The sequence below is a fragment of the Hypanus sabinus genome, chromosome 2 (genome assembly GCF_030144855.1).
Source record: "Hypanus sabinus isolate sHypSab1 chromosome 2, sHypSab1.hap1, whole genome shotgun sequence".
Lineage (NCBI taxonomy): Eukaryota > Metazoa > Chordata > Chondrichthyes > Myliobatiformes > Dasyatidae > Hypanus > Hypanus sabinus.
Window position 1 is genome coordinate 75,384,214 of NC_082707.1, and position 27,597 is coordinate 75,411,810.

The following is a 27,597-nucleotide window of genomic DNA, read 5'->3' on the forward strand; positions in this document are numbered from 1 at the left end:
CTGAAGCCATTGATTGTGTTCTTACCAACTGTGACTTGATTGCCAGATCATAATAAATCTGAGTATTTAAAAGTACATTACTCTACCAAGATTGGCATTATATTTTAAATTAGTGTTCCCTGGTCCTCGAGCCATCTGTGATTGGGTGTACATCTTCTCTCCATTTCCTTTTTCTAAACCAGTGACAGTCCTTATATACCTCTAGTAATGTTTTTGTCCAAGGAGAACAACCACACTTTACACTCCAAATCTGCAGCTATGAACCTTCATCCCTAAATCATTCCACTAACTTTCTCGTACGTCTTCATTTGTCGCAATATTACAGCTATAGTTTTATCTGTTTTATACAGATTAATCATAGCCCTTCTGCTTTCATTAGACATAAACACCCTTATTTCCCATTTACTGGACATTTTTTTGGTCTTCATTTCAACTACATTATTTTGCCTTATGCTTTCTACCAGAAGTGTACCTCTTCATATTTCATCTGTTATTTGTCTGTGCATGCAGGCAGCCTGTTTGTTACAGTCTACTAGAGTTTATGGCTATTTTAAACACAAGAGATTCTACAGATGCTGGTAATCCAGAGCAACACACATAAATGCTGGAGGAACTCAGCAGGTCAGGCAACATCTATGGACATGAAAAAACAGTCAACTTTTCGAGCCAAGTCCCTTCATCAGGACTGGAAAGGAAGTGGGAAGATGCCAGAATAAGAAGGTGGGGGAGTGGAAGAAGGACAACCTAGATGGTGATAGGTGAAGGAGGTGATGAAATAAGAAGCCCAGAGGTAGTAGATGGAAAAGGCAAAGAGGTGGAGAAGGAGGAATCTGATAGGAGAGGAGATGGACCATGGAAATATCAGAATGAAAAGGAGCACCAAGAGAATGTAATAGGCAGATGAGGAAAAGAGGTAAAAGGCCAGAGTGGGAAATAAAAGAGAAGTGAATGGGAGAGGGAATAAAAAGAAGAAAAATAAATTATCAGAAGGATAATTTGATGTTCATGCCATCAGGTTGGATGCTACCTAGACTGAATATGAGGAGTTGTTCCTCCAAACTGAGAGTGACCTCATTGTGGCAGAAGAGGAGACCATTTACTGACATGTCAGAACAGGAATGGGGATAGGAATTAAAATGGTTGGCTACTGAGAAATTCCACTTTTTGCAGATGAAGTGGAGGTGCTCGACAAAGCGGCCTCCCAGTTTACATTGGGTCTCAGTACTGTAGAGAAGGCTGCATTGAATAACACCAGATACATTAGACAACCCCAACAGATTCACAGGTGAAGTGTTGCCTCTCTTGAAAGATCTGTTTGGAGCCCTGAGTGAAGGTAAAGGAGGAGGTGAATGGGCAAGTGTAACATTTCTGTCACTAACACCAGGAGGGATGAATGGACAAGGGAATCACGGAGGTATCGATCCCTGGGGGGCGGGGGATGGCAGAAGTTGTGGAGAATATTACTGGGTGCAGAGGTTCATAGTATGGCAGGTGAGGACAAGAGGAACTCTATCCCTGTTCAGTCGCCAGGAGGATGGGGTGAACACGGATGTCTGCAAAAATGGAGTAGATGCCGGTGAGGACAGCATCAACAGTGGAGAAAGGAATCAGGAGCAGGAGGACATCTCTGATGTCCTGGAAAGGAAATCCTCATCCTGGGAACAGATGCAGCAGAGACGAAGGAACTGAGAAAAGGGAATAGCATTTTAACAGGAGACAGAGTGGGAAGAGATTTAGTCAAGTTAGCTGTAGGAATCGGTAGGTTTATAAACGATGTTGAAAGACAGCTTGGCTCCATAGATGGTGACAGAGGTCGAGAAAGGGGAGAGAGGTGTCAAAAATTGACCAGGTGAATTTTAGGGCAGGGTGGAAGTTGGAGGCAAAGTTGATGAGTTTGAGGAACTCAGCATGCGTGCACAAAGCAGAATCAAGGCAGTCATCAATGTGGCGCAGAAAGCGTTGGGGAATATTACCAGGGAAGGCTTGGAGCATGGATCATTTCATGTAGCCATTGAAAAGGCAGGTGTAGCTGGGGCCGACATGAGTGTCCATGGATACGCCTTGAGTTTGGAGAAAGTGGGAGGAGCTGATAGATGTTGTGTTGGAGGGGCTATGCCTATTTCCCTTTCGATGTTGCTTTCTGCAGTTTATCGAATATTGAATAAATTTAGGTTTAACCAGTGGACAGCATGTCTGTCAGGATTCTTAAATACAGATGTAGAAATTCATCCACATAGCAAGGTTTACTTTTTTAAGACACATAGTAATATTTTCTGGAGTAACTGCAACTATAGCCAACAGCTGGCCAAATCCCTCCACTCCAGATATTTAACTGCAAGTAGAAGCTGATCTTTTTCCATCATGATTTACAAATAACTCAGATCATTAATGATGAATGTTATTTTCCATTACTTAATATCTGAGCAACCAAAGATAGTCCTTTGTTTTGAATTGATTGGATAATTGAAACAAACATTTCAATAATTTTTAATTATTAAATGATTTTAACATGGGGAAAGTATCCCAGACTCCATCACAGAAACGTAGACAACCGTAATGAATGAGGAATAAATGGAGCTGGTCAAAAAGCACAGTTTTAAGATTAATCTTAATGAAGGTGTAGGAACCATGTATCTTTTTTGTTTCTGTATTGTATTTTGAGGTGCACACTTACTATATTTATATGGGTAGTTAGACACATGATTCGGGGCGTGGTAGACGCAACGAGTTTAGTTACGTGTTCATGCTTTGTTTTTAGTCAGTCGAGTTTGGGTAGAGCTAGAGAGTGTGCTGGGATGCTATCTTTTTTGATGACGCTTAAAATCACTTACAAATACACTTTAGTATGCTTGAATATTCTGGAATACTTTTAAGAACATTTGGCTTAAATGCATTTAAATATGCTAAGACTATTTATTTCATTATATCGCTAGTTTTAGTTCCATTAGTTTCTGTTTTTTGTTTAGGTGGTTTCTTAATAACGGATTCAACACATTCTTCAACTTTGGAAATTCAGTATTGGATGGGTAGCACATCATAGAGTATCAACCCCCCTCCCCCGTGCTTAATCTCTAAGTGCTTTTGGTTTTCAAGAAACCATTACAAAAGGGATATGGAAATAGAGCAAAATCTTCTGATTGTGGTAGTCAGCCTGCTGATGGAGGTAAAAATAGGATGTGGGGGGATGAACAAAGTGCAAGAGTGAGTAATTATTTTATGGATTGAGATTGAGGAATCATGTTTCTCAAGTTACTACTACCAAGAAGGGAGAATTATGTCATAAACTTACAAATGCTGAAAATTATTTGCCACTTTATTTATTTTCTTTATTTCTATGAGTTTATTGGAATCATTGTTTCAATTAAAGCTACATTTTTGACAAAATTACTTATTCTACCTGAATAAAATAAAACTGGGTCTTTGCTAATTTCCAGGTCAAGAATTAAATTAGCCTCTTAAATTCTTGGCATTTTGTAGCAAGCCACGACAGTGATTTTTTAAAGTTCTAATGCAAGAAGTTTAAGCTTGTGCTTCTTCATAACATTGGGGTATCCTTTGCTAAAGAGGTGGGCTAATGAAGCATTCACAGTATTTTTGGAAATTATACAAGTTTATCAAAACAACCATTTATCAGTGTTAAATTGGTCCACAAAATAAGACATTGTAACTGACACAACAAATCCTCACTACCACAGGGAATGATGTGAAATTAAATATATCCTCCCTTTTGCATTTTGGGTTATCTAAAATGGGAAGAACTTTTACATGCCTTTTGAATTTGTTGATGGCCTGTGGCCCAGGAGACAGAGCATGTTGAGTGCTGTAATGCACCAATTCCTCAATTTCACCCTAAATTTTGGTGAGTTTTAAAATGTAAGGTTCGACTTTCACCCTCTGTGACTTTGGTGATCAACTATTTGATTCATGCTTATGTGCAATTATGTGAATTGCAGTCACCTGGGTCTACCGATAAACAGAAGTAGCAGTTTATTTTCATCGTAGCAGTGACTTGCTTGTGTGTGTGTGTATATGTGTATGTATATATACACACACACGTGTGCAGCATACACTAACAGGCCCCTCACCAAAATAAGTAAATCCTTGACAATCTATTGCTACAGCTGTATAAAATTAGACTTCAGTACACATCCTGCACAGGCTTTGTGGATGTCATCTATACCATCAAAGAAATTTTACAAGAGGTTGTCATCCAACCCACATCCAAGACAGCTGGGATGTCTTGAATTATATCGTCCTTTATTCTTTCTACGGAATGCCCAGGACACCATTCATTAAATTAGTTGCTGCTTCTAATCTATTAGAGGCTGTTTAGTTGTTTAATCTAGGCTTTTATTTCAATCTGGATAAGAAAGTCACATTGCATGTACAACATGTGAGAATCAGATGTTTCTGCCGAACTAAAGGGAGATCGATTTCCGCTGTAATGCACACAAAATGCTGGAGGAATCCAGCAAGTCAGGCAGCATCTGTGTAAATAAGCAGTTGACGTTTTGGGGCAAGGCCCTTCTTCAGGGCTGGAAAGGAAGGGGAAGATACCAGAATAAAAAGGTGGGGGGGATGGAACGACAGATACCTAGAAGGTGATAGATGAAGCCAGGTGGGTGGGAAAGGCAAAGGTCAAGAAATCTGATAGGAAAGGAGAGTGGACCATAGAAAAAGGGGAAGGAGGAGGGGCATCAGGGGGAGGAGATAGGCAGGTGCAAGGAGACAAGAGGCCAGAGTAGAGAATAGAAGAAGAGGAGAAGGGAAGGGAATTTTTTTTATTCCAAGGAGAAATTGATGTTTATGCCATTAGGTTGAAGGCTACCCAGACCTAATATAAGGCAAGGTTCTTCCACCCTGAGAGTGGCCTCATCCTGGCTCAAGAAGAGGCCATGGACCGACATGTTGGAACAGGAATGAGGACCACTGGGAAGACCTGCTTTTGGCAGATGGAGCAGAGGTGCTGATGAAGTGGGACCCCAATTTACGACGGGTCTCAACAACGTAGAGGAGGCTACAGCAGGAGCATCAAACACAAACTACAGCTCTCTGTCAGAACATAAGACAATTGAACAGAATTTATGCAGCTTTTGCATTCTGTTTTCTTTACTGGTTCGAACAGTGCTACTTGCCAATATTATTCTGATCTGTACTTGAATATTTGTACTATTCTGATAACTGCATTGTTCCGTAGGCTGTGTCCAGTTTGCCTTTACATTCAGGAATCTCTCTGCAGACCAATTACACTAAGCAAACACTAATAATAGTTCAATTTTCAGAATATTTGGATGGAATTAGTGATTTTTAATTTTGCCTAGAAATTCCAATGACTTGTAAAGCATGCTAAGAAGACGACTAATGTAGTATATATGATATAGAACATATATGCAGTACTGACCAGGCATTCAGGCCACAATGTTTTACTGCTCTTGGTGCCAGTTCCTACTAAATGCCCTCTTTCTGTATATCATACATATCTCTCATTTCATTTATTTTCATCTGTCTGTCTGAAAGCATCATGAACTCCATAAACTGTTTGCTTCTACTAACACCCATAGTGACATATTTCAGGCACTTCACAGTCTTTGCATAAAAAAAGCGTCCCTCATGTCACCTTTACCCTCCTCCAATAACCTTAAAAGCATGTTTTCTAGTGTTGGACATTTCTGCTCCGGGGAATGTGTGTGTGTGTGTATTTCAGAACTTTAAATCTACAGACAGGTCTCCCCTCAACCTCCAATGTTCAAGGGAGAACAACCCAACCTTTCCTTATAGCCTGTATCCTTTAATCCAGGCAACATCCTGGTAAACATTTTCTGCATGCTGTCCACAGTCTCCACATCCTTCCTATAATAGTACAACCAGGACTGCAGACAATTCTCCAAATGTGGTCCATCTAAAGTTTTGTATAGCTGTGGCATGACCAGCTGCTTTTTATTACCAACACCCCTACTAACGAAGACGAACATGCCATATGTCTCCTTTACCACCTCAACCATTTGAATTGCTATTTTCAGTGAACAATGGACTTGGTTCCCAAGACATCATGTAGTTGAATGATATTTATGGAGTCTAGCACTAACTGTATTCTTTCTCCTTTTATTTGACCCAACCCTCCCCAAAGTCCAACACCTCACACTAGCCCAGGTTAAACTCCATCTGCCACTTCTCTACCCATATCTGTAACTGATCTACGGTATATCCCCCTGTATTCTCTGATAGTCCATTACACTGTCCATAATGTCACCAATCTTGGTGTCATCTACAAACATGCTGATCCACTCATCTACATTTTCCTCCAAGTTATTGATATATATCATAAACCATGGAGGTTTCAGCACCAATCTTGTGAAACACCAGTGGTCACAGACCTCCAGCAAGAATAACAGCCTTCCACCCCTAGACTCTGCATTCTATGGGCAAGCCAGCTCCAAATCCAAACTTGCAATTCATCCTGGATTTCATGCATTTTTATCTTCTGAGTTAACCTACCCTGAGGGATCTTATCAAATGCCTTACTAAACGCAATGTAAATAATGTCCACTGTGGTACAATCAACAAGCAGCTTTGTCACCTCTTCGGTCATGTTTATAAGGCATGACCTGCACAAATCCACGCTGACCTCAGCAGTCCTTGCCTTTTCAAATGTGCATAAACTTTATGCTTGGATATCCTCTCCAATAGTTTCCCTGCCACTGGTGTAGACTCACTGGCCTAGAATTACATGGATTTTCCCAATTTCCCAATAGCACATTTGCTATTCTTTATTCCTCTGGGATCTCACCAGTGCAGGTGAGGAGGATAGAGATATCTTTGTCAAAGCCCAACAATCTCTTCACTTGCTCATTTCAGTATTCTGGGATTTTTGCCATCAGGTTATGTGAACTTATTGTCACGAATCCTGTGACAAGTTGAAAAGGACCACCAGAAATGGAAGAAATGGAACACTCCTGGAGAATGAATTACTACAAATTAAGACTATATTTATTTCTACTACGAATTAATATTATTAAAACCTGATAATACGATACAGGTTATAAACTATTTTATATATATATATATATATATATATATATCCATAAATGTGTGTGTGTGTGTGTGTGTATGTGTGGATACAAAGATAATAGTCCCAGAGGTAGATATTATGGTGTCAGGTAAGTTTAAGCAACTCAGTTCACTTTGTGTTGCCTCGAGTTGAATTGATGGAGGGAGAGAGAGTTAATTAACTTGGCAGCTTTAGTTGTTCTTGCTTCCGAAGTCTTTAGAGTCACTTCGTGTGACCCCCCACAGAGACACAGACAGACAGAGCCCCTTCTAGGGAACGGTCTACCAACCCACGGCATGGGTTCAGCACCAGCAGACCACCACAGGCAAGCTCTTACCCACACTGGTAGTCTCAGGTCGAGATTAATCGGTCCGTGGCCTCCACCCTCGTGGTGGTCTCAAACTCCACCAGTGGTTTCTCAGGTAGCTTCCGCATTTCTCCCGTGTCGTGTCTCCTCTGCCATTATCAGACCAACCACCTCCACTTTTTGTAATCCATTCGAAATTCCAGTCGTCCATTAAGTCAACTGCTCTGAGCTGTTACCATGGTGACCTCCCAGCTCGTGTCTCAGCTGGTGCCGTACTCTCTCTCTCTCAAGGTCACAATTAAAAGTGTTATCAAAACCAAGTCAGAGTCCTCTCTCTCTTTTAATTGCCTCCTTGTTCATTAGACTGCTGAATTTTCTAGCGGTTTCTCACCTTAAAAATTTTTAGAAGACCCAACATTTCCTTCTCCAAAATTTCAAAATGTCCCAGCACAATCGCCTGTTTTCACTATTCTCCAAATCTTTCTTTTCAGTAAGTACTGATGAAAAGTGCTCATTTAGTATCTCACACACTTGTTATAACGCCAAGTACAAATATCTCCATTTATCCTTGAGTGGACCTACACTCTCCTTTATTATCTTTTTCTTCTAATTGTAAGAATAAAATGCATTGGGATTCTCTTTAAGTTTGCTCACCAATGCCATGTTATTACCCGAATTGTACTTTCAGTATAGTTGTAGGCCTTTATTTTGCATTGTTATTGTTCTATCTTGATCTGTTTCAATGCATTGTGTAATGATTTGATGTCAGTATGCCAAACAAACTTTTCATTGTGTGTCAGTACATGTGACAATTATAGCGAATTCCAGGTCTAATTCCAGCGACTCTTTATCAGAACATGCTGATTGTGAACTCTATTCAGCTGCTTCTTAAACAAATTGCAGATGTCAGACGTGCAGTCCAGCTACAAATGAATGACCTCATGTCTTATCCCATTTTTATTCTTATTTACAGCTATCTGAAAGTATATTCACTTGAGTCACTATTCCGAAAATGTTCTCCTGCTATCAGGTCTATCACTTGGCCTGGCTCATTTCCCAAAAGCAGATCCAGTATGTTTTCTCTTCTATTTGACTCTCCATATATATTTTCCAGAATCCCTCTTAGATGCACTGAAGAAATTCTGCTCCACCTAAGTTTCTTCAGTTTAGGAAGTTTGAATCACGTCGACAACGCTATTGTTCCTGCACCTTTCCCTAATCTGTTTTACGTGTCATTTCTCCACCTTGGTGCCTTTTGGTGGCGGGGGGGGCCAAGAGCATCTATGGTATAATCACCAACATCATACATCATGCTTCTGTGGATGGGACTTTCAGTATGTCTTTGAGTACCACTGAGAAATTCTCCGTCATCATTAGTATAACCTTTCCCCCCCCCCTCTTTTATCCTCTACACATCTAAAACAACCAAGCACAGAAATGTTGATCTTCCAGTCTTATCCCTCACCCAACCAGGTATCTGTAATGATGACACATAAAGTTCTATAATTGAATCAGATTCAGTTTTTATTATTATGGATTTACGCTGTGAGATCAGTTGTTTTGTGGCAGCAGCACAGTGCAAGAGAAGATTACTAGAAGTTACTATAAAGAAATAGTTAAATAAAATAGTGCTAAAAAAGGAATAACAAGGTAGTGTTCATGGACTGTTTAGAAATCTGATGGCAGAGGGGAAGAAACTGTTCCTAAAATGTGCTTTGTGGGTCTGCAGGCTCTTTCTTGATGGTAATAATGAGACATATCCCAGGTGGTGAGGATCCTTAATGCTGCCTTCTTGAGACATTGTCTTCTGAAGATACGCACAATGATAGGGAGAGAGAGGCTTATGCCTGTGATGGAGCTGGCTGAGTCAACAACCCTCTGCAGACTCTGGTGCATTTGGAGCCTTCATATGCTTGAATTTGGTGACCTACCAAATCTCCTAATGAATGATAGCTACTGTTGTGTCTTTTTCATGATGCATCAATACGTTGGGCCGAGGATAGATCATCTGAGATGTTGACACCAGGAACTTGAAGCTGCCAACCCTTTCTCTTTGCTGACCCCTCAATGAGGATTGGTGTGTGTTCTCTTGACTTACCCTTCAGAAGTCCACAATCAATTCCTTGTCCTTGCTAACGTTGAATACAAAGTCATTGTTGCAAAGCCAATTAATCAGCCGATCCATCTTGCTCTTGTATGCCTTCTCATTACCATCTGAGACTCTGACAACAGCAGTGCCATCTGCAAATTTATAGATGGTGTTTGAGCAGCGTCTAACTGTACAGCCATGAGCATAGAGAGAGTAGAACAGTGGGCTAAGCACATTTCCTTGCAGTGCGCCTGTGTTGATTAGCAGCGAGCGTCCCAATTGGGAAGACACAAATCCAGTTGCGGGGGCTGGTGGGGGGAAATGGTATAGATGCCAAGGTTCTGAAGCTTGTTGATTAGTACCAATGGGATGATGGTGAATTCTTATAAATAAACAGCAGCCTAACCTATGTATGACTGTATTTCAGGTGCTCCAAAGCTGAGTGGAGAGCCAGTGAGATTGTGTCCACTGTAGACGAATTGCAGTGGGTCCAGGTCTTTGCTCAGGCAAGAAGTTTATGATAACTATGACCAACCTCTCAAAGCAGTTCATCACAGCAAATGTGAGTGCAATTTGCCTATCGCTACAATTCATCTACAGTGGACACAATCTCACTGGCTCTCCACTCAGCTCTGGAGCACCTGAACTACAGTCATACATAGGTTAGGCAAAAGTCATTGAGAGAGCTCACCATGCTCTTTGGGCAAAAATATGATTGATGCCCTTTTGAAGCCGGTGGGACTCTCCAATTGCAACAGTGAGAGGTTGAAAATGTCTAGCTGGTTGGGCACAACCATTTTGCAATTTAGTTGGAAATGAAGTTCAGGCCTTAGTTATAATTGTAGTCATACAACACACAGACAGGCCCTTTGGACATTCAACCTCTCATTTAAATCAATCCCATTGTGTTCACTACACATCCCCACCCCACCCCACCCCACCACTTCAGCCAGTCTCTAGACAGTACCTCCAAAGTACATTCTAGGGGGCAATTTACATTGGCCAATTGACCTAGCAGCATGTACATTTTTTGGATCTGTGGGGAAACCCATGTAGTTGCAGGAAACAAGCAGTTTCCACACATTCGGTATAGGAGGTCAGGATTGAAGCCGAGTCACTGCACCTATGAGCGAGCAACTTTAACTGTGCTGCCTCACAAAGTTTCCTTCCCCTTTTCCCTGACAGTGGCAAAGAAGCGTTTAACGAGGAAGATTTGTCACTTCTGGATTCATTAAGCAATCACGGGTGTTGCTTGTTTTATACTTGAAAGAGAAGTGCTCCCTGTGCTTGGCGATGGAAGTTGGCATCAGAACCCAGCACTGGCAGATATTCAGAGACCCAGCTAGAAAACAACATTGGGTTAGACATGCCAGCCAGTTTTGGAGAATGGGAATTAGGGAAACAGATGTGAAGGTGTTAATTCAAAGTATAGATTTTTTAATGGAATTAAAATTTTTAATGGATTAAATTTTTTAATGGATTTTTTAATGAAATTAGGATCAGGGAAAGGCTAGCCGAACAGGAGTGTTGGGGAAAGGGTCCATTGGACTGGGGCCAGGTTGGGCAAGTCTCGGGCATGACTGCAGGTTTCACCAGCCAAAGTTGTAGGTATCCTCCTCACTTGCCTACACTCTACTATTGACACCAACAGATCCAAATTTCATGAAGCTTTGGACAAGAAATGATGTTATCGCATGAAATCTCACTTTGTTTGATGTACCAGCTGAATTTCCTAAATGGTGAGTTTGATCTGAGGATGTGATTTAGCATGACTTAAAATCAGTGCTAAAAAAAATGAGTGCAATCAAGTCTCAAGTCAAAAAATTCCTTTCTTTTGTTTATCTTTTATATTAATCTTTGTTTATGGAAAGGTACCCTTGACTTCTCAGATGTGGAATCTGCACAGAGGAAAATGTATCTTTGTATTAAAGGCTACGCAATTAATTGCGATATATTTTGAAACAGATGTAGATTATCCTCTTGTAAAAATGCTGGTTGGCCATGAAATTACAAAGCATTGCAGACCATTCTCTAATACCATTAACCCTCGATTAGGCCAAAGGAAATGAGCCATCATTATCTTTATAAAGAATTAATCCAAGTGTTCTTAACTGTTGCATCAATCATTATTAAACAAGTCAACCATTTAGAGGTAGGAAAATATGAGGTATTAGTCACCTCGTGTTCAACCTTCAGTTTTAATTGAAGGGCAAAAAAAAATTGAAAACACATTACCATACTGAACTGGCTCCTAAACATAGAAGAATGTTATAAAAGAGCTGATTTTCTTTTTTTTTGACAGCCTAGAGTAATTTAATATGCATTGTCTTGCTCTTCTACAATAGTACATTTTAGAGGCTGCTTTTCCCACTCTTTTGACTGCCTACAATGAGTACCCCAATGTTGGGTTTAACAGAATGTAATGAACAAAAACTCATAAAACCATACATCTATTTTAAGATTTAATCCAGTCAGCAAGGCGGTGCCAGTAAGGGCCTCTACTGGAGCCCCTCCTCTACACCTGACCTCACCAGATGGCATTGGCCACTGAGGGAACGCACATGAGCAATGTCCAGAAATCAGCAAGTGCTTGTGAGAAGATCAGGAAGGTAGTTCCCTCAAAAGCTGGAGACTGGATTTATTTTACATGTCTAATTGTTTACCCAGATCTATTCCAAGATAGGCCCAGAGAGACAACCAGAAAATTCCTCATCCAGGTATATGGTTGAAAATGCAGTTGCAGTTGAGTCCAAGCGATGTGCTTAGAGGTTGATGTACACATCTGAGGGAAGGCATTTTGGAGCAAAGCGATATCTCCTTCATTACTGCAAAACCAATAGAACTGGTTTGACAAGATAATCAAACAAAAACAAATAAATGTAATCTGCTTAAAATTACTTTATTATAGATCTATGCTGATTTTGAGGCAAATTTTGTAATTGCTGCAGCATTTTAGGATGAGACAGATATGTGATCATCATGAAAAATAACCAGATACTTAATGTAATAATCAGATCTTAATAATTTTTAAATTATTTTTGATTGTTTCTGTGGGGGGTGCAAAAGTTAACTCTGTCTATACCTCATGAAAAGTAATTCAATGATTTACAGTCTATTACTAGTTATAATGGAATGGCCTTGGCAAACTGAGCAGTCATAACAGTTTGTGAAAACAAAGAGTAACTCCACATTTCAAATCTAAAATCTGCTTAGTTGAAGGACATTCTGGGATTGAATAAATAATATTGCCAGGGCTTTGATAGAATGTGAAACAGTTGCCTCTTATTTTGTTCTTACCTTTGTTTAAGTAGATAATTTAAGCAAAAATGATTTGTCATTTAATGCATTTGTTGAAATTACCTTTTTAACAGGAGTTGAGCTCTTGAGACTGACCTCAAAGGCATGAAATTTATCTCGGTGTCATGGCCAATTTTTATCTCTGAATCAACATACAGTAATTTATTTGGCTAAAATGCGACATATTATACATTTTATGTATATAATTTATTGTATCAAAACAGCCCTTCATGTAAGAAATGGCCTTCCTGTTTTACAACAGTTATGCATTGGCTTTTTACACCACTTTGATTGCCTTCAATGTAATCTCAATGAATCTGATTCTTTGATGAAAGGGTCTTGGGCTGAAACATCGAGGGTTTATTCATTTCCATGGATGTTTCCTGATCTGCTGAGTTCCTCCAGTACTTTGTGTGTGTTACTCTTATTTACACATGTTCCAAAACTATCCTTAGTACGGACCTTTCTCATGCAGAGCAGTGGTACAACTAAACAGCTTGGTGAAATAAGAAGCTGCTGCTTGTTTTGCAAATTTAAGTTGTTTGGAAAAGAAGGCTGGAATCTGCAAAACCACAGTATGAGCTATCCTAAAGTACTTTTGGAAGTGGTTTGGTAAGCATGCATTTTTGTGAAGTCATATAAATGGACAGTCAATTCCAGAGATTTTGCCAAAGCAAATGATGTCTTTTTAGTTTGGTCTTATGATGGATTTATGTGCACAAACTCAAAGCATAATAAATGAGGTTAAACAGCTGTAGGTGCATTTGGCTATATGCAATCATGATGCGACAATAGAAACACAGCTAAAAAGAGCAGGTCTAGATGCTAAATGAGTGTAAAAGTGGTTGTAGAGAAGGGGATGGGATGGCCTTAGGGGAATGTTGGGAGAGGGGATATTCTTGAACAGTCAAGGATTGAATTTATTTTGTTTTGAGTTGGACAGAACAAAAGAGGAACATCTGCAATATTGTGACTTTTTAATAGGCTATCATCTAGTGAGAAGGGTATGAAGGAGCATGGGGGATCTTCAATGGTTCTATTAAGACTGGAATATCAATGAAAGAAAAGGCAATTAGGGAAGAACACTTAAATCATGTTCAGAAGAACTTTTTGACCAGTGCATTTCTAGCCCAGTAAGCAATTGATGATTTGCTTCTATAGGAAAAGGTGAAGTATATGTGAGGGAACATTTAGAGAGCAGCAATCATACTATCATTAGCATTACAACAGCTTTTGAAACTGAACTAATGTTTTATTTTCTATTGGAAAATTGAGAAATAGGAGATTTTTGGGAAGGTGGTACCTTCTCTGTGTCTGAACCTAACAGGGAGATGTGTAGAACAGGTACTGATATTCCCAGTACTACACAACTGACCTAGTTAGTAGTGGATCGGTGGATGATAAGTCAGCAGATAATAAAATTTTGTTATACCAAGTAAACTGGTAATGCAAACAGTTGAACTGATTAGGGATCAGATAGCACAAACTGAATTTGAATGATGATTCAAAAATGAAGTGTTGTGGTGGCCCACTTTCCAGTGCACTCGAACCGGCTCATAAAACGGTGCGCGCCGGCAGGGAGTCCGGCCCCAAAAAGGGCGCCAGGCCTTCTTCACCAGCAATGGGAAATGGGGAAGGCTTAAAAGCGAGGCCGCGAAGTTTGAATAAATCTTTAACGCAACTGCAACTCACCATCTGCGTGTCGTTATTCCAACGCCATGTGTAGCACACCGCTAAAGTGTACCAATATCCAACTAAGTATTTATACTGGAGAAAAGATAATGCCTATGGGAATGACATTCATCACAGTGAATTGCAACAACCAACAAGCCACATTGGGCTTGTATGTGGTAAAATCAGGAGCACAGGCATTGTGAGGTTGTGATTGGCTGAGACAACTACAACTTGATTGGCGATCCACCTGTTATTTGCATGCCTCACCTCCTGCAAATGAGTCAACTGAAAACTATTTAGAAAGGTATTGGATGATACCACAGCACTGTTTGAGGATGGCATTGGGAAAACTCAAACATATCAAGGGTAAAATAGAGCCTAAAGAAAATGCCACACCCAAATTTTACAAAGCCCCTCCAGTTCCTTATACCATCTGCAGCAAAGTAGTCAATGAGCTGGATCACATGAAGGCTGAAGGACTTCTTTTCAGAATTGAGTGGAGCCTGTAGTGGGCAATACCAGTGGTCCCAGTAGTCAAGAAGAATTGGTCTGTCATGATGTGTGGTGATTTTAATGTTACCATCACCCAGAACTGAAAGTAGATCAATACTCTCTGCCCAGGATAGACAATACCTCTACAAACCTTTCTGGAGGGAAACATTAGCAAAGTAAACTTAGCTGAGGCTTACCTACAGATGGAGATGGAAGAAGAGTCCAAAATGTTTCTCACCATAAACACTCACAAAGGGCTTTATTGCTATATTAGGCTTATTTTTGGAGTAGCATCTGCACCTGCACTCTGACAGAAAGCCGTGGACCAGATGCTGCAAGGCTGCCAGACACTCGGTGTTACCTGGATGACATCATTGTTACTGGTAAAGGATGACAAGGAACGTCTCCAAAATCTCAAGACAATGTTAAAAAGATTAGAAGATTATGGGCTCAGAGCTGAACGCAACAAGTGTGAATTCTTTAAACCAAGCATTCCTTAATGTGGCGACACCATTGATGCACAAGGGTTATGCAAGTATGCTGAGAAAGTTCAAGCAGTGTTGGATGCCCAAAGCCAAAGGGTGGTCCTTTTTATCAGTTACTATAACAGGTTCCTGCCAAACTCCTTGAAGTCATTGCTACAGATCAGGAAGAAATGACAATGGACAAAACAGTGTGAGGTGGCTTTCCAAAAGACAAAGAAAATGGTGGCATTAGAATCTGTATTCTCACTTTATGATCCATATAGTCCAGGGAAGCTCACCTTATGGTATAGGTGCAGTCATGTTGCATGTTTTTAGCAATACAAGTGAAAGCCCCGTAATCTTTTCCTCATGTTTGCTTGCTGCTGCAGAGAAAAATTACACACAGATTGACAGAGATTACACACAGATTCAAGAGGATGATGAATGGAAATACTGATGGATTAACCCGTTTACACTGGGGAAAGGAAATATCTGAAAATTTCACAGAAGAGGACAATCCTCTTGATAGATTCTTCTTAATGCAAATCAAAAGTCTCCATATTATGGCAGAGATGATCCAAAGGGAAACTAGAAAGGATGTCACACTGTTTCAGATCTATATGGCCACCCAAGTGGCAGGAATATGCAGCAGAAATCCAAGTTCCCCCATTTTTAACCAACGCAGGGATGAACTCGCCCTTGACGGAGACTGCCTTATGTTTGGATTGAGAGTTGTTTTAACATCCAAGCTGAGAGCAAGTGTTGGAGGAGCTACATATTGGTCATCTAGGCATAGTCAAAATGAAAGCAATTGCTCAAAGCTTTGTCTGGTGGCTTGAGATAGATCAGCTTGCCATGCTCTGTTGGGATGCCAATATGTCCAGAAGAAGGTGTCCAGAGCAGAAAGAACCACTTCCTGCAAAACCAGAGTCGACTCCTACAACCACCACAAAAGAGGCCCCAGAACCTGACAAAGGGTCTCAGCCCAAAACGTCAGCAGCGCTTCTCTCTATAGATGCTGCCTGGCCTGCTGTGTTCCACCAGCATTCTGTGTGTGTTATTGTTTGAATTTCCAGCATCTGCAGATTTCCTCATGTTTGCTCCCAGAACCTGAGATTGTTTCACAGCCAGGTCTGTGAATTTTAGATTTAAAAAAAGTATGTTTAAATTTTAAAATTAAAGATTTACTATGCTGTGGATGTTTATATAGTGGTTGTATTATTTAGTATACTCTGTGCATGCGTGTTTTTGTGTGTGTGTTGAGATGGAGTTTATAGCTAAACAGGAAGGAATGTTATGTATTTAATATTTGAGTAATATAAATATATTGTTTGATTAAGAATTCTTTGTTTGCCTACATAATTCATTATATGTTATATGCAAAAGTAAGTGAATGACATGTCATCATGCTACCTCATCACAAGTGCACGCTTGCTTAAAGTAAAAACCAAAAAATAAGACGCATGTCTCCCTCCCTGCTCCGTGTTTTCTCTTTCTATTTTTTTTATGTTTTGGAGTTACAAAACATATCAGGTTGCAGATTTCACCTTCTCCATCTTGTCTTGAGCTCCTGCTGTTCTGGACATGTCTGAAGAGGAGGATGGACACAAGGAAAGTTTAACTTAACGTATCTTGTTCTTGCAATCTGGAAGTGAGGATAGATTTCATTATTTTGCTGACAAGAATGGAGAAGTAATACAGAATCTCAGTTTAGTAAGAGGCAAGAAATGGGAGTCCAGCAGGTTCTTAATCACTCCTGGCTTCAGTGGTGATCTGTGCAGTGGTAGTTGCACCTGTCTAACCAGGATTCAATTACTGTTCCTTAAATAAATTAAGTTGGAGAATAATAAGATTTCCTGATCATTGAGTTTAACAATAGAATGTTTGAAGGACTAATGATGGAAAAACTCCAGTGGAAGTGAATTCAAAGATTTTAGAATATTGATTCAGTGAATTTCAACTACCCTTTATATATGTGCATATTTATAGAAATAAATACCATTTTGTTAAGTCCAAAGCAGTTTTCTGTGTAGAGATGATAAAGGTTTACTTATTTGTTCAGAATTCTTGTGTTTCTTTCCAGTTTCTTCTGATTTTCCATAAAGCAGCCGCAGGCGAATTGGAGGAAGACAGTGGGTTGATGGCTCTTGCCAGACTTTCGGAAATTGACGTTTCCACTGAGGGAGTTCAAGGTGCTAAGAACTTCTTTGAAGCAAAGGTAAAGTCTAACTTGGGCCAAATATTTCAAGTCTGGAAAAGAACTCTGGTGAAACCAGCAATTTCTAAATTGTAGGCCAAAGAATTGGTCAGGTAACTCTTGGAATGCCAGAGTTCTCATTTAAAAAGCTTCATTTCTGACTGACTGTTGTTGATCTGTAATTGGACAGCATGCTGCCAGAGTTTATAATTTTACCCTATCAGGAGCAGCCCAGCTATAGATGACATGATATTCACCGGAGCTCGTTACATTGTTAAATTCAGACCATTCAAGGCAAGTATACTAAATGCATCATTGATTGTCCTCAATCATCAACTGTCTTCCACCTCCAGCCTGAATTGTGTATTTCCTGTATTTCTGTTTTATTGCACTCTTCAGTTCAGATGAAGTGCACCCTCACAAGAATTTACAGGTTGGTAAACTTACTCAGGACTTTGTTCTGAAGGTATTTAAAGCCTGTACGTGTCTTTGGTATCAGTGCCTCAGGCAGTGGAGTTGCAGAGAAAGAAATAACCGCACTTTGAAACTGGGTTTGACCTCACTTTGGTGTGCAAAACTATTCTTGAGCTTTTCTCTAATGCCGATTTGGATCTTTGACAAAAAATAAGCAAAACTGACCAAAAATTTAAACACTTGACAACATGCCATTGTGGTAGCTTACACAGAGAAAGGTACTGAATCAGAGATCTTTAGTACACAGCACTTGGAATAAGGTACCCATCTTTAAAGGCACACTCCCCAAAAACACACAATGACCACCCTGGGGACTTCAGGGATGGCGATAGAGCATCTAGATTTTGGTAAGAATTGAGAACATTGTCATCAAATGAGATAAGTACCAGAAAGGAGTTCCAAGGATTTGTCGAGGATCTCGGAGACCCATTGAGAATCAAGTACTCCTAATCACCCCTTAATTCCAGAATCCAGTTGAGGGAATCTCCACTCAGTCAAACATTGCATAACTTTCATGTTCTCACAGTAAGCTGTAGACCAGTGACAGTAGTTTCAGCAAGGCATCTTAGTAGTTGAATCAGGGATCCACTTATTGTTGCATTTTCAGTGTAGCTGCACCTGTAGTGCGAAGCTTTATTAAATGTCCGCTAACTCCCCTGTGTGATCATAGGTATCCTATTTTACTGATGATCATGGGAATGTGAAAAACATTGTGTAGTTGCTTCAGGGACTACAATTCCCATGTGGGTGCTGCTTTTCACTTCTGCTTGACTGTAGCAGCAAACATTGGTCCAAAATCAAAACAATTGCCGCCAGCCTGTGACAAGGTTGCTATACTTGCATGACACTCCCACAGCTCCAAAGATTGTTCCAAAGAGTCGAATTCCTTACTTCAATCCATTATTAGTGATTAGCAAACATACAATTAAGCATTATTGAGCATTATCTCAACAGTCAGCAAAGAAATGACCTCCACCAGTCCCAAGCTGCAAACTGCTACGAAATAAGCACGAAAATGCAGCTACCTCTCTGCTACCGTGATTAACAGTTTCTCAGTTCACGTGAAGAGTTTCCGGCCCGAAACTTAAAATGCTTCTCTTTCCATTGATACTCTCTGACCTCCCATGTATTTTCAGCACTTCCTTTATATTACTCCTTTTGTAAGTACAGTTCCACAGTGTCTTTAATGCAGTGGCAAGCAACATACTGGAAAGCATCACTGGCATCTCCCGAAGTTTCTATTGCAACAGAGTTCAGAATCATTGTGACTTTGACCTCCACTGAAAGAGCATTCTAGACATTGGAGTGTGGCTGATGATCTTCCCCCAAAATGATGTGTATCCCAGTGATGGCAGCATTCGAAATCCTGAGCATGTAAACACTTTGCTTATCAGTGTGGTGTGGTAGCTCAGAAGACTCTTATGGGAGGCAGCTCTTTGGTCCTCTACCCTCTGACACTGAAACCTCACCCAGAGTGACTGGTTATTGCCACAATGATACCCAGCCGTGGGAATGCTGCTACTGATGTCACTACGGAAGCCCCCATTGCTAAATGTTGGAGGGAAAGTTCACTATTGTATATTCTGTGGACTTTGATAGGCGTTAGAATTGACCACAGACGGCTTAATAGCTGCCCAGGCAAATGCTCTAATGTCAGGAGATTGCAATTGTTCATTGTTTTTATTGAAGTGACATTATCCACTGAGTTTTGATTTTCTCATGTGCTGCGATGATTGTAGGTTGTACCCATCCACTCCCAATTCCCATGCAAAAGAGCAGAAATGGTTATTTAATCCAGAAATGATTCTGTGTGTTCTAATCAGGACAAAATTGATGTGCCTGATCAGCACTTAAAAATGGATGCTAATTAATCCAATTTCTAACATTAAACTCCAGTTTGCTGTCTGTTAGAATCACACCTGATCAGGATAAAAATACTGTTTTATAGGAAGAAAAAAAAGTGAATTATAACTCAACATCAATACCTAGTCATACAGTTTTAAATCCAACTTGATTAGCATCAAGAACCCCCCAGCATCCCTATAATGTCAGAATCCAGAATTCATTTCTCATCCTGAAATATTTCAGACATCTTTGTTCATTGCTTTAACCTGAATAATTACCACCCTTTAGACCTTTAGATCATAAGACATAGAAGCAGAATTAGGCTATTTGGCCCATCAAGTCTGCCCTACCATTCAACCATCATCGATTTATTTTTTCCCTCTCAACCACAAGCTTAGTAATAAAACAGTTATAAATGGCTCTGTGATATTGCTTTTCTAAACTTAAGCAAACAATATCTGCATACCTCTCCAAAATCACTTTTCAGTTGAGACTTCTAGTTAAGTTGAAGAACAAAACAAAACGTGAAGGAACAGCACAGTGTTTAGGGTTTGAAGGAGTCAGTTTTACTTTAATCAGGAAAGAAAACATTATTATTTCAAATTTTACTTGCATTTGTTTTCAGGTTCAGGCACTGACGACTGGCAGTAAATTTGAAGCTGAGATCAAAGCCGAGCAGGAGCATCGTAAGCGTATGGAAGAGGAGAAGAAGCAGAGAAGAGCAGCTTTTAAAGAACTGAAAGCTGCATTTCAGTAAAAAAAGGCCTTAGTCCCATCAAGAACAACTACTTGTTCAGATTTATAAAGTGTAGATCTAAATCCTAACAGCTGGACATATAAAACTTGCACTAAGTGACTGTTTCTTGGCTGCCACTCTATTTTAATTTTATCCAAAATCTAGCCATGTTATTTTTTTAAGCTATCTAACTGATTTGATACTGTATACAAGCCTCTAAATTGCACTTATGCTATCAACGTGAGGAAATGACAAATTCTGCTTGTCAACGAGGAGGTTGTTTACAGTTGCCTTTCTCCTGATCTGTACCGTAAAATCAATGGCTCAGGGCTTTGCTTTTTGTAGATTGAAACATCTCTTAGAAATGCTGCACTAAATTATACCATTTGAAGTATTTTTGAGTTTTATCTTTTGTAGCTCTTTTTATAAGCATTTCATTTGGGAACAACCGTAGACTTTAGACACAGGCTATTTACTTCTTTCGGTGTTATTTGTGGAAACTGCTTTTTGTGCTCTAAACAAATACTTAATCCAAAAATACAATATTTTAACAACCTAATCCGCAAAACAATGATTATGTACTTAATATAGTGTAGCTACTTCAAAAAATGTTAATATTGTATCAATATTAAATTAAGTCCTGTTACAACTAAACATTTTACATTTTGATAGAGTTGAAAATACATTGTATATGTAGGTTTCAAATTTTATTTTGAATTAGTCAATATATTGGTTATACAAAAATTGTGAGCATTGTGAAAAAGCACAATAAGTGTGTGAACTCTCTGTAAACTTTCTGATGATTATACACAGTGATTTTCCAATAGGTTGTTTGACTTTAGCCTGACTCATTCTTAAGAAGTCTTGGCATACATGTAAGCAGAGTAAACCATTATATCAAGGCTGTCGTGGGCATTCCCAATTTTACCCCCATGACCTCACTCAGTTTTATGCAAAAATTATCAACTGTATCAATACTATATGCAATGCAACTTTACTTTCAGATAGAGGAAGTCTCTTATAATACGGGACTGTTGCAATTCTGCTTGTGATTATTCAGTAATAAGAACCTGCTAATGACTAGGCTAGTCATTTTGGCCTCTTTTAAGTATGGTGTTGCCAGGAGTGTTTTGTGCAGCTACAGATTAGCTAATGAATATCACTAAAGCTCCTAAAACATTAAAGTAGAAATCAGAAACAAACCTCTTAGAACATTTCTAAATCATGTGTTGTCTGATAGGGATTACAAGTGAGTTCCTCCACCACATAGATCAGCTTCCTGTACTTCTGGCCTGGCCTTACCAAGATGCCTCAGGATATGTACTATTCTGTAAGGTTACATGTGCTGGTCACTCTATGCACTCCTATAATTTTTGAAACCTGCAAACAGTAAATGACAGAAGTTACTAATTTCATAAACTTTTATTAATAAATTCAAGGGATGTTTCTCTTTAAACTTTTTTTATGGTGATGTCGAGAGTAGTGTGTAGAAGAAAGACTGACTTTTTCAGTAGGGCATATGATGATATTTTAATGTTGCATAAGGGGTACCTATTGGACCAGAAGCTCAATTATCAGTATGACCCTACCCCTGTACCAGGATAGAATGAATAAGTGTGATGGCTGTGCACCAGGGTGCTATGAAATTTCTTGTTCACATGAAGCTTACAGTTTATATTAATAATATAACAGGTAATAATATATACAACAATAAATACAGTGACAAGCACAAAACAACAGAATGGTGCAATTTGTTATTGCAATCTGAAATAGTGCAAAAATGCTAAAACGGTAATAGCACAATAACCATAAGTGGTAGAAGAGTACAAGGTTTGTTTATAGTTCTAATAAAATGTAAAAAAAAATCTGATGTAATGAGAAATGTTCATCTTACAAATGCTTAACTGTAAAATTTGATTTTTAAGAATTTTTAAATTGCTTGATTTTCTGGTTTGTATTGTAAAGGATTCTTCCTCTGCAATATTTCTTCCTCCCACATTTTCCACCTTGAATGAACATATCTACAAATGGATTTTGGAAGTGCTGTTTTGCTCAGAAAGCAGGTATCTGGTGTGACTGTGACCTTTCCAAAGAAAGGGCTGTAGATGGCTTTGAGAAGTAAACTAGTGAACTAACCAGCTGGATTATAAATATTTCAAGACCAGAGCAATGCAGGATTTAAGTAGAAAAGTGGAAGAAAATGATGGGTATTTATAAGCAGAGTCTAAAATCAAAAATGTTAAAGGTGCTGCATTAATGTATTGTTATTCAATATAATGGAAATTTTAAAATTGATTATTTCAAAATTATTTTGGGGAGGAACAATCCTTGCAATCTGAGAACAGAATTTCACTCTGTTGTATGTGTCACAAACAGGAAGTTATCACATTGCCATCTCTTCTAAAATTCAGTCCCATTGACCTGAAACACATGCACTCAAAGATGAAATTCTGAGTTTCCAACTCTTTAACATTGTGTTTTAATATACAACTGTTTGTGCTATTTAAAAAATATATTTTTGAAGTAATAAAATAAATACTAATGATCTTCCAGAGTGAACCTTTTTTGTTTTTTTTTTGCACTTTGATGTCAGCTCTGAACTCAAAATGCACTGGCCTTTCTTTCTAACTGACCAGCTTCTGTATTTAGCTAATTAAAATACTGATATGCACACAAAATGCTGGAGAAACTCAGCAGGCCAGGAAGCATCTATGGAAAAAAGTACAGTCCACGTCTGATATCATACAGATGTACCTACTCTCAGGATGAAGTTTTTCATTCTAGAATGAAGGAGATGTCCTCCTTTTGCAAAGAAAGGGGCTTTCCTTATTCTACTATCAACACTGTCCTCAACCGCATCTCTTCCCTTTCACGCACATCCGCTCTTACTCCGTCCTCCCAGCACCCTACCAGGGATAGGGTTCCTCTTGTCCTCACCTACCACCCCACCGGCCTCCGCGTGCAGCACATAATTCTCCAGAATTTCTGCCATCTCCAGCGGGATCCCACGACCAAGCGCATCTTTCTGTTCCTGACACAACTCCCTTGCCCATTCATCCCTCCTCATTGATCTCCCTCCTGGCACTTATCCTTGCAAGCAGAGCAAGTGCTAGACCTGCCCCCATGCTTCCTCCCTCACTACCATTCAGAGCCCCAAACAGTCCGTCCGGGTGAGACAACTCCTCTTCTGTGAGTCTGTTGGCGTCATACATCGGTGAGACCCAACATAATTGGGAGACCATTTCACCGACCACCTCTGCTTGTCCGTCAGAAGAAATGGGATCTCCCAGTGGCCACCCATTTTAATTCCACTTCCCATTCCCATTCCAATATGTGCATTCATGGCCTCCTCTGCTGTTACGATGAGACCACACTCAGGTTGGAGGAACAACACCTTATATTTCATCTGGGCAGCCTCTAACCTGGTGGCATGAACATTGATTTCTTGAACTTCCTGTAATGCCCCCCCTGCCCTCTTCACCAGTCTCCATCCCTTTTTTCTTCTCTCACCTTTTCTCATTGCCTCCCACTGGTGCTTCTCCCCCTGCTTTTTGCTTCCATGGTCTTTTCTCTTCTCCTATCAGACCCCCCTTTCTCCAGCCCTGTATCTCTTTCCCCAATCAACTTGTTTCACTTATCACCTTGTGTTTCTGTCTCCCTTCATCTTTTAAATCTACTCCTCATCTTTTTTTCTTCTGTACTGCCAAAGGGTCTCAGCCCGAAACATTGACTATACTCTTTTCCATTGGTGCTGCCTGGTCCGTCCGCTGAGTTCCTCCAGCATTTTGTGTCCTTGCTAGGATTTCCAGCATCTGCAGATTTTCTCTTGTTTAAATTGCCGATATTTCTAGTCGCGTAGCATGTACAACATGGCTGAAGGTACAGTGTGTATTTACAATACCTCCTCATGTTCTGAGGAAGAGTCCCGGCTCAAAACGTCGATTGATAATTTTCATGGAAGCTGCCTGACCTACTGAATTCTTCCAGAAATTTGTGTATGTTATCTCCTTATGATGTAGAGGTAGAGATATCTGAAGTTGGTTTCACAGTATTTGTCTTTCCTGCCCAGACGTCGAGCTTATTTCTCTTTGATGCAAGGAGTAAAGATCAAGAACAGAGAAGACCAATCCCTAATCCTTTGGGGTAGTCGGATGTGGTGTTCACTTGTTTTTCATTGTCCAGAAGAGCTCATGCTTGAGATATCCAACTGACTATTTGTTATGCACACGTAAACTAGGTGAGGATTTTCTAACCTCATTAGCATACAATGCCAACCTGGAAGCAAGGTAGCAACCCAGACCATACCTTGTCCAGTGAAACAGAAAACTTTGCAAGTTGGGGCCAGTTTCCATATAAACTCAAGCTGAAGTGTAAGGCAATACCCTGCATGAATCTAATAGTGTCTGTAATTGGAACTGGTTACCATTACACCAGGTCACATGCTCCAGCTGTAGGATCCTCTTTAGAAAATACAAAACTTAGGACAACTTAAAGCAAACCTGTGCTAGTCTCTAATAGCAGGGTATTTTGTCAATCACCAACTTTCTTATGCAACTTCCGTAAAGTAAACTATCTTCAGATCTAGGAGATCAGCAGTTTCTTGGATATTCAATCAGTGACTGCTGAGTCATTCTTGGTGATAGACAAGAATGGTTTCTAATTCCACAGTATTGTAATGCCATTTCTGTAGAAATAGAAAACAAAAGCTATAGACATGCTTTGAAGAAATTGAAAAATGCAGACACAATATCATTATATGTTATGCTACGGTGTATAATATTTATGAACATTTTGTTGGATTTCTGCTTAAATTTTAGACTAGTTTTCTAACCAAGTGTATTGGAAAACAAGGAAAAACTGCAATTTCCCTGTTATCTGGGATTCCAGGTTGGATATTTCACTGGAAGGTAAAATCTCAGTTATTCATCATTGTATCCTTCAGCATTAGAGTGAGCCCCATTCTAAATAATTTCCTGCCAGGTCATTTCAACTTCTTTAACCATTTCTGATACACACCCAGTGGCCACTTTACCAGGTACCTCTTGTACCTAATAAAGTGGGCACTGAGATATGTTTGTGGTCTTCTGCTGCTGTAACCCATCCACTTCAAGGTTTGACGTGTTGTATGTTCAGAGCCGGTCTTCTGCACATCACTGTCGTAATGCATGGTTACTTGAACTGCTGTCACCTTCCTGTCAGGTTGAACCAGTCTGGCCATTATCCTTTGATCTCTGTCATTAACAAGGTATTTTCACCCACATCATTTCTGCTCACAGGGTTTCCTCTTTGCTTTTTGCACCATTCTCTGTAAATTCCAGAGACTTGTGCATGAAAATCCCAGGAGATCAGCAGTTTCTTGGATATTCAATCACTCAACAATCAAAGTCGCTTGGATCACATTTCTTTCCCATTCTGAAGTTTGGCCTGCACCTCTTGATCATGTCTGCATGCTTTTCTGCCTTAAGTAGCTACCACACAATTGGCCGATTATATACTTCATTTGCATTAACGAGCAGCTATACTGGTGTACCTAATAAAATGGCCACTGAGTGTGCGTATTTTTCTTCTGAATCACTGTATCAATAAAAACATTTAATTGATGGATGCATCACCAAATTTGAAATGAGAAAAGGTGAAAGAAGAAGTGAGTGAATGTTAGTTGACCACATATGAGTATTTTTTTAAAACAGTAGATTTAAGACAACTAAAATAAAGGAAAGAAATCAGTAGGAAGATTTATCATTAGGCTTAAAACTATGGGATGAGTTTTAATACAAGGGGTTATAAGTTCGTAGGAGGAGTCAATTTTAGAAAACCTAGCACATTTATTTTCCCTACAGTTACACACTTAGTCCAGTGGTCGTGGAGCATACTGATCTCTTCTTTATGGAAGTCAGCATCTTGGACCTCCAGAAAGTGCTCCACAGCATGGAGTGATTGGTAAGTTCGTTGCCTAAAGTAGAAGATGAGTTATTAACTTAAAACATTCTGCATTTTCACTCAAAAAGTGGAACTGCTAGTGCATGTAACGAGAGCTGTATAACTCATCTCCTTCTACCTTAGGCCACGAACTTATCAATCACCCCTTCTGTGGACCACTTCTACAAAGAAGGGATCCGTATGCTCCACGACCGCTGGACTTAGTGTGTAAATGTAGGAGGGGACTATGTTGGAAAGTAAATATGCTAGGTTTTCTAAAACTGACTCCTTCTACCTTAGGCCACAAACTTATCAATCATCCCTCATAATTGTAAAAGAGCAATATTTTCAATTTAGGACAAACCAAAGAGAAAACTACAGAAAAGTAATTGAATGAAAATAAGCTAGAGGGAGCAAAGGAATAAGCAGTACAAAGAAGAAAGAAGTTTAGTAATTGTCTTTTTATCGTGCAAGACAGGTGTTTGGAGTCTATTGTGAATTTCTGAACTGTATTCAAGGGTGGGGAACTTTGACTTTAGAACGGTGTGTGAAAAGGAAAGATTTTTTCCACTCCTGTTCTTAATATTAGGCTCATGAACCTGTACCATCATTCATCATCTCTGTAAATACTTCAAAAGGAAGTTCTAATTTTAAAGTTACTGTCCCGTGTTCTGGACTCTTCCAGCAGAGAGAATAACTTTTTATACCCATCCTGACAACTCATTTAACTACCTTAAGCACTTCAATGATGTTATTTTAATCCTCTGAACATATGGTATGAAATGCTTAAACATTGTCAGAATTGAACCCTTTTGCCCACTGTAGTATGAACCATGTGCCTAATAGATTGCGTAATGCCTAAACTGAATACAGTGCTCCAAATGCCATGTAACGATAGCTTTAAAACACTGTGGGATGAAACCCAAACTGTGTCCCTGAAATGAAGGTCAATTTTTAACTATCGTTTTGAATTCTAATGTGTACTTTTTCACCAGCTTTTAGAGAATTTTACTACCAGACTTCAAATTTGTCTGCTTTTCCACAGTTCATGGCTT

General features: G+C 39.5%; 1 protein-coding gene across 6 annotated transcripts in view; it reads left to right on the forward strand.

Moving 5' to 3' along the window:
• Positions 1-23,170, forward strand: part of LOC132380037 (EF-hand domain-containing protein D1-like) — a 119,141-nt gene extending 95,971 nt beyond the window's left edge. For all 6 annotated transcript variants that reach the window (XM_059948523.1, XM_059948539.1, XM_059948556.1 and 3 more), the window contains 2 exons: positions 17,455-17,589; positions 20,513-23,170. In XM_059948523.1, the coding sequence (XP_059804506.1) occupies positions 17,455-17,589; positions 20,513-20,644 (267 nt within the window). In that variant the 3' untranslated portion in view covers positions 20,645-23,170. The remainder of the gene's footprint in view (positions 1-17,454; positions 17,590-20,512) is intronic.
• The last annotated feature ends 4,427 nt before the right edge of the window (positions 23,171-27,597 follow it).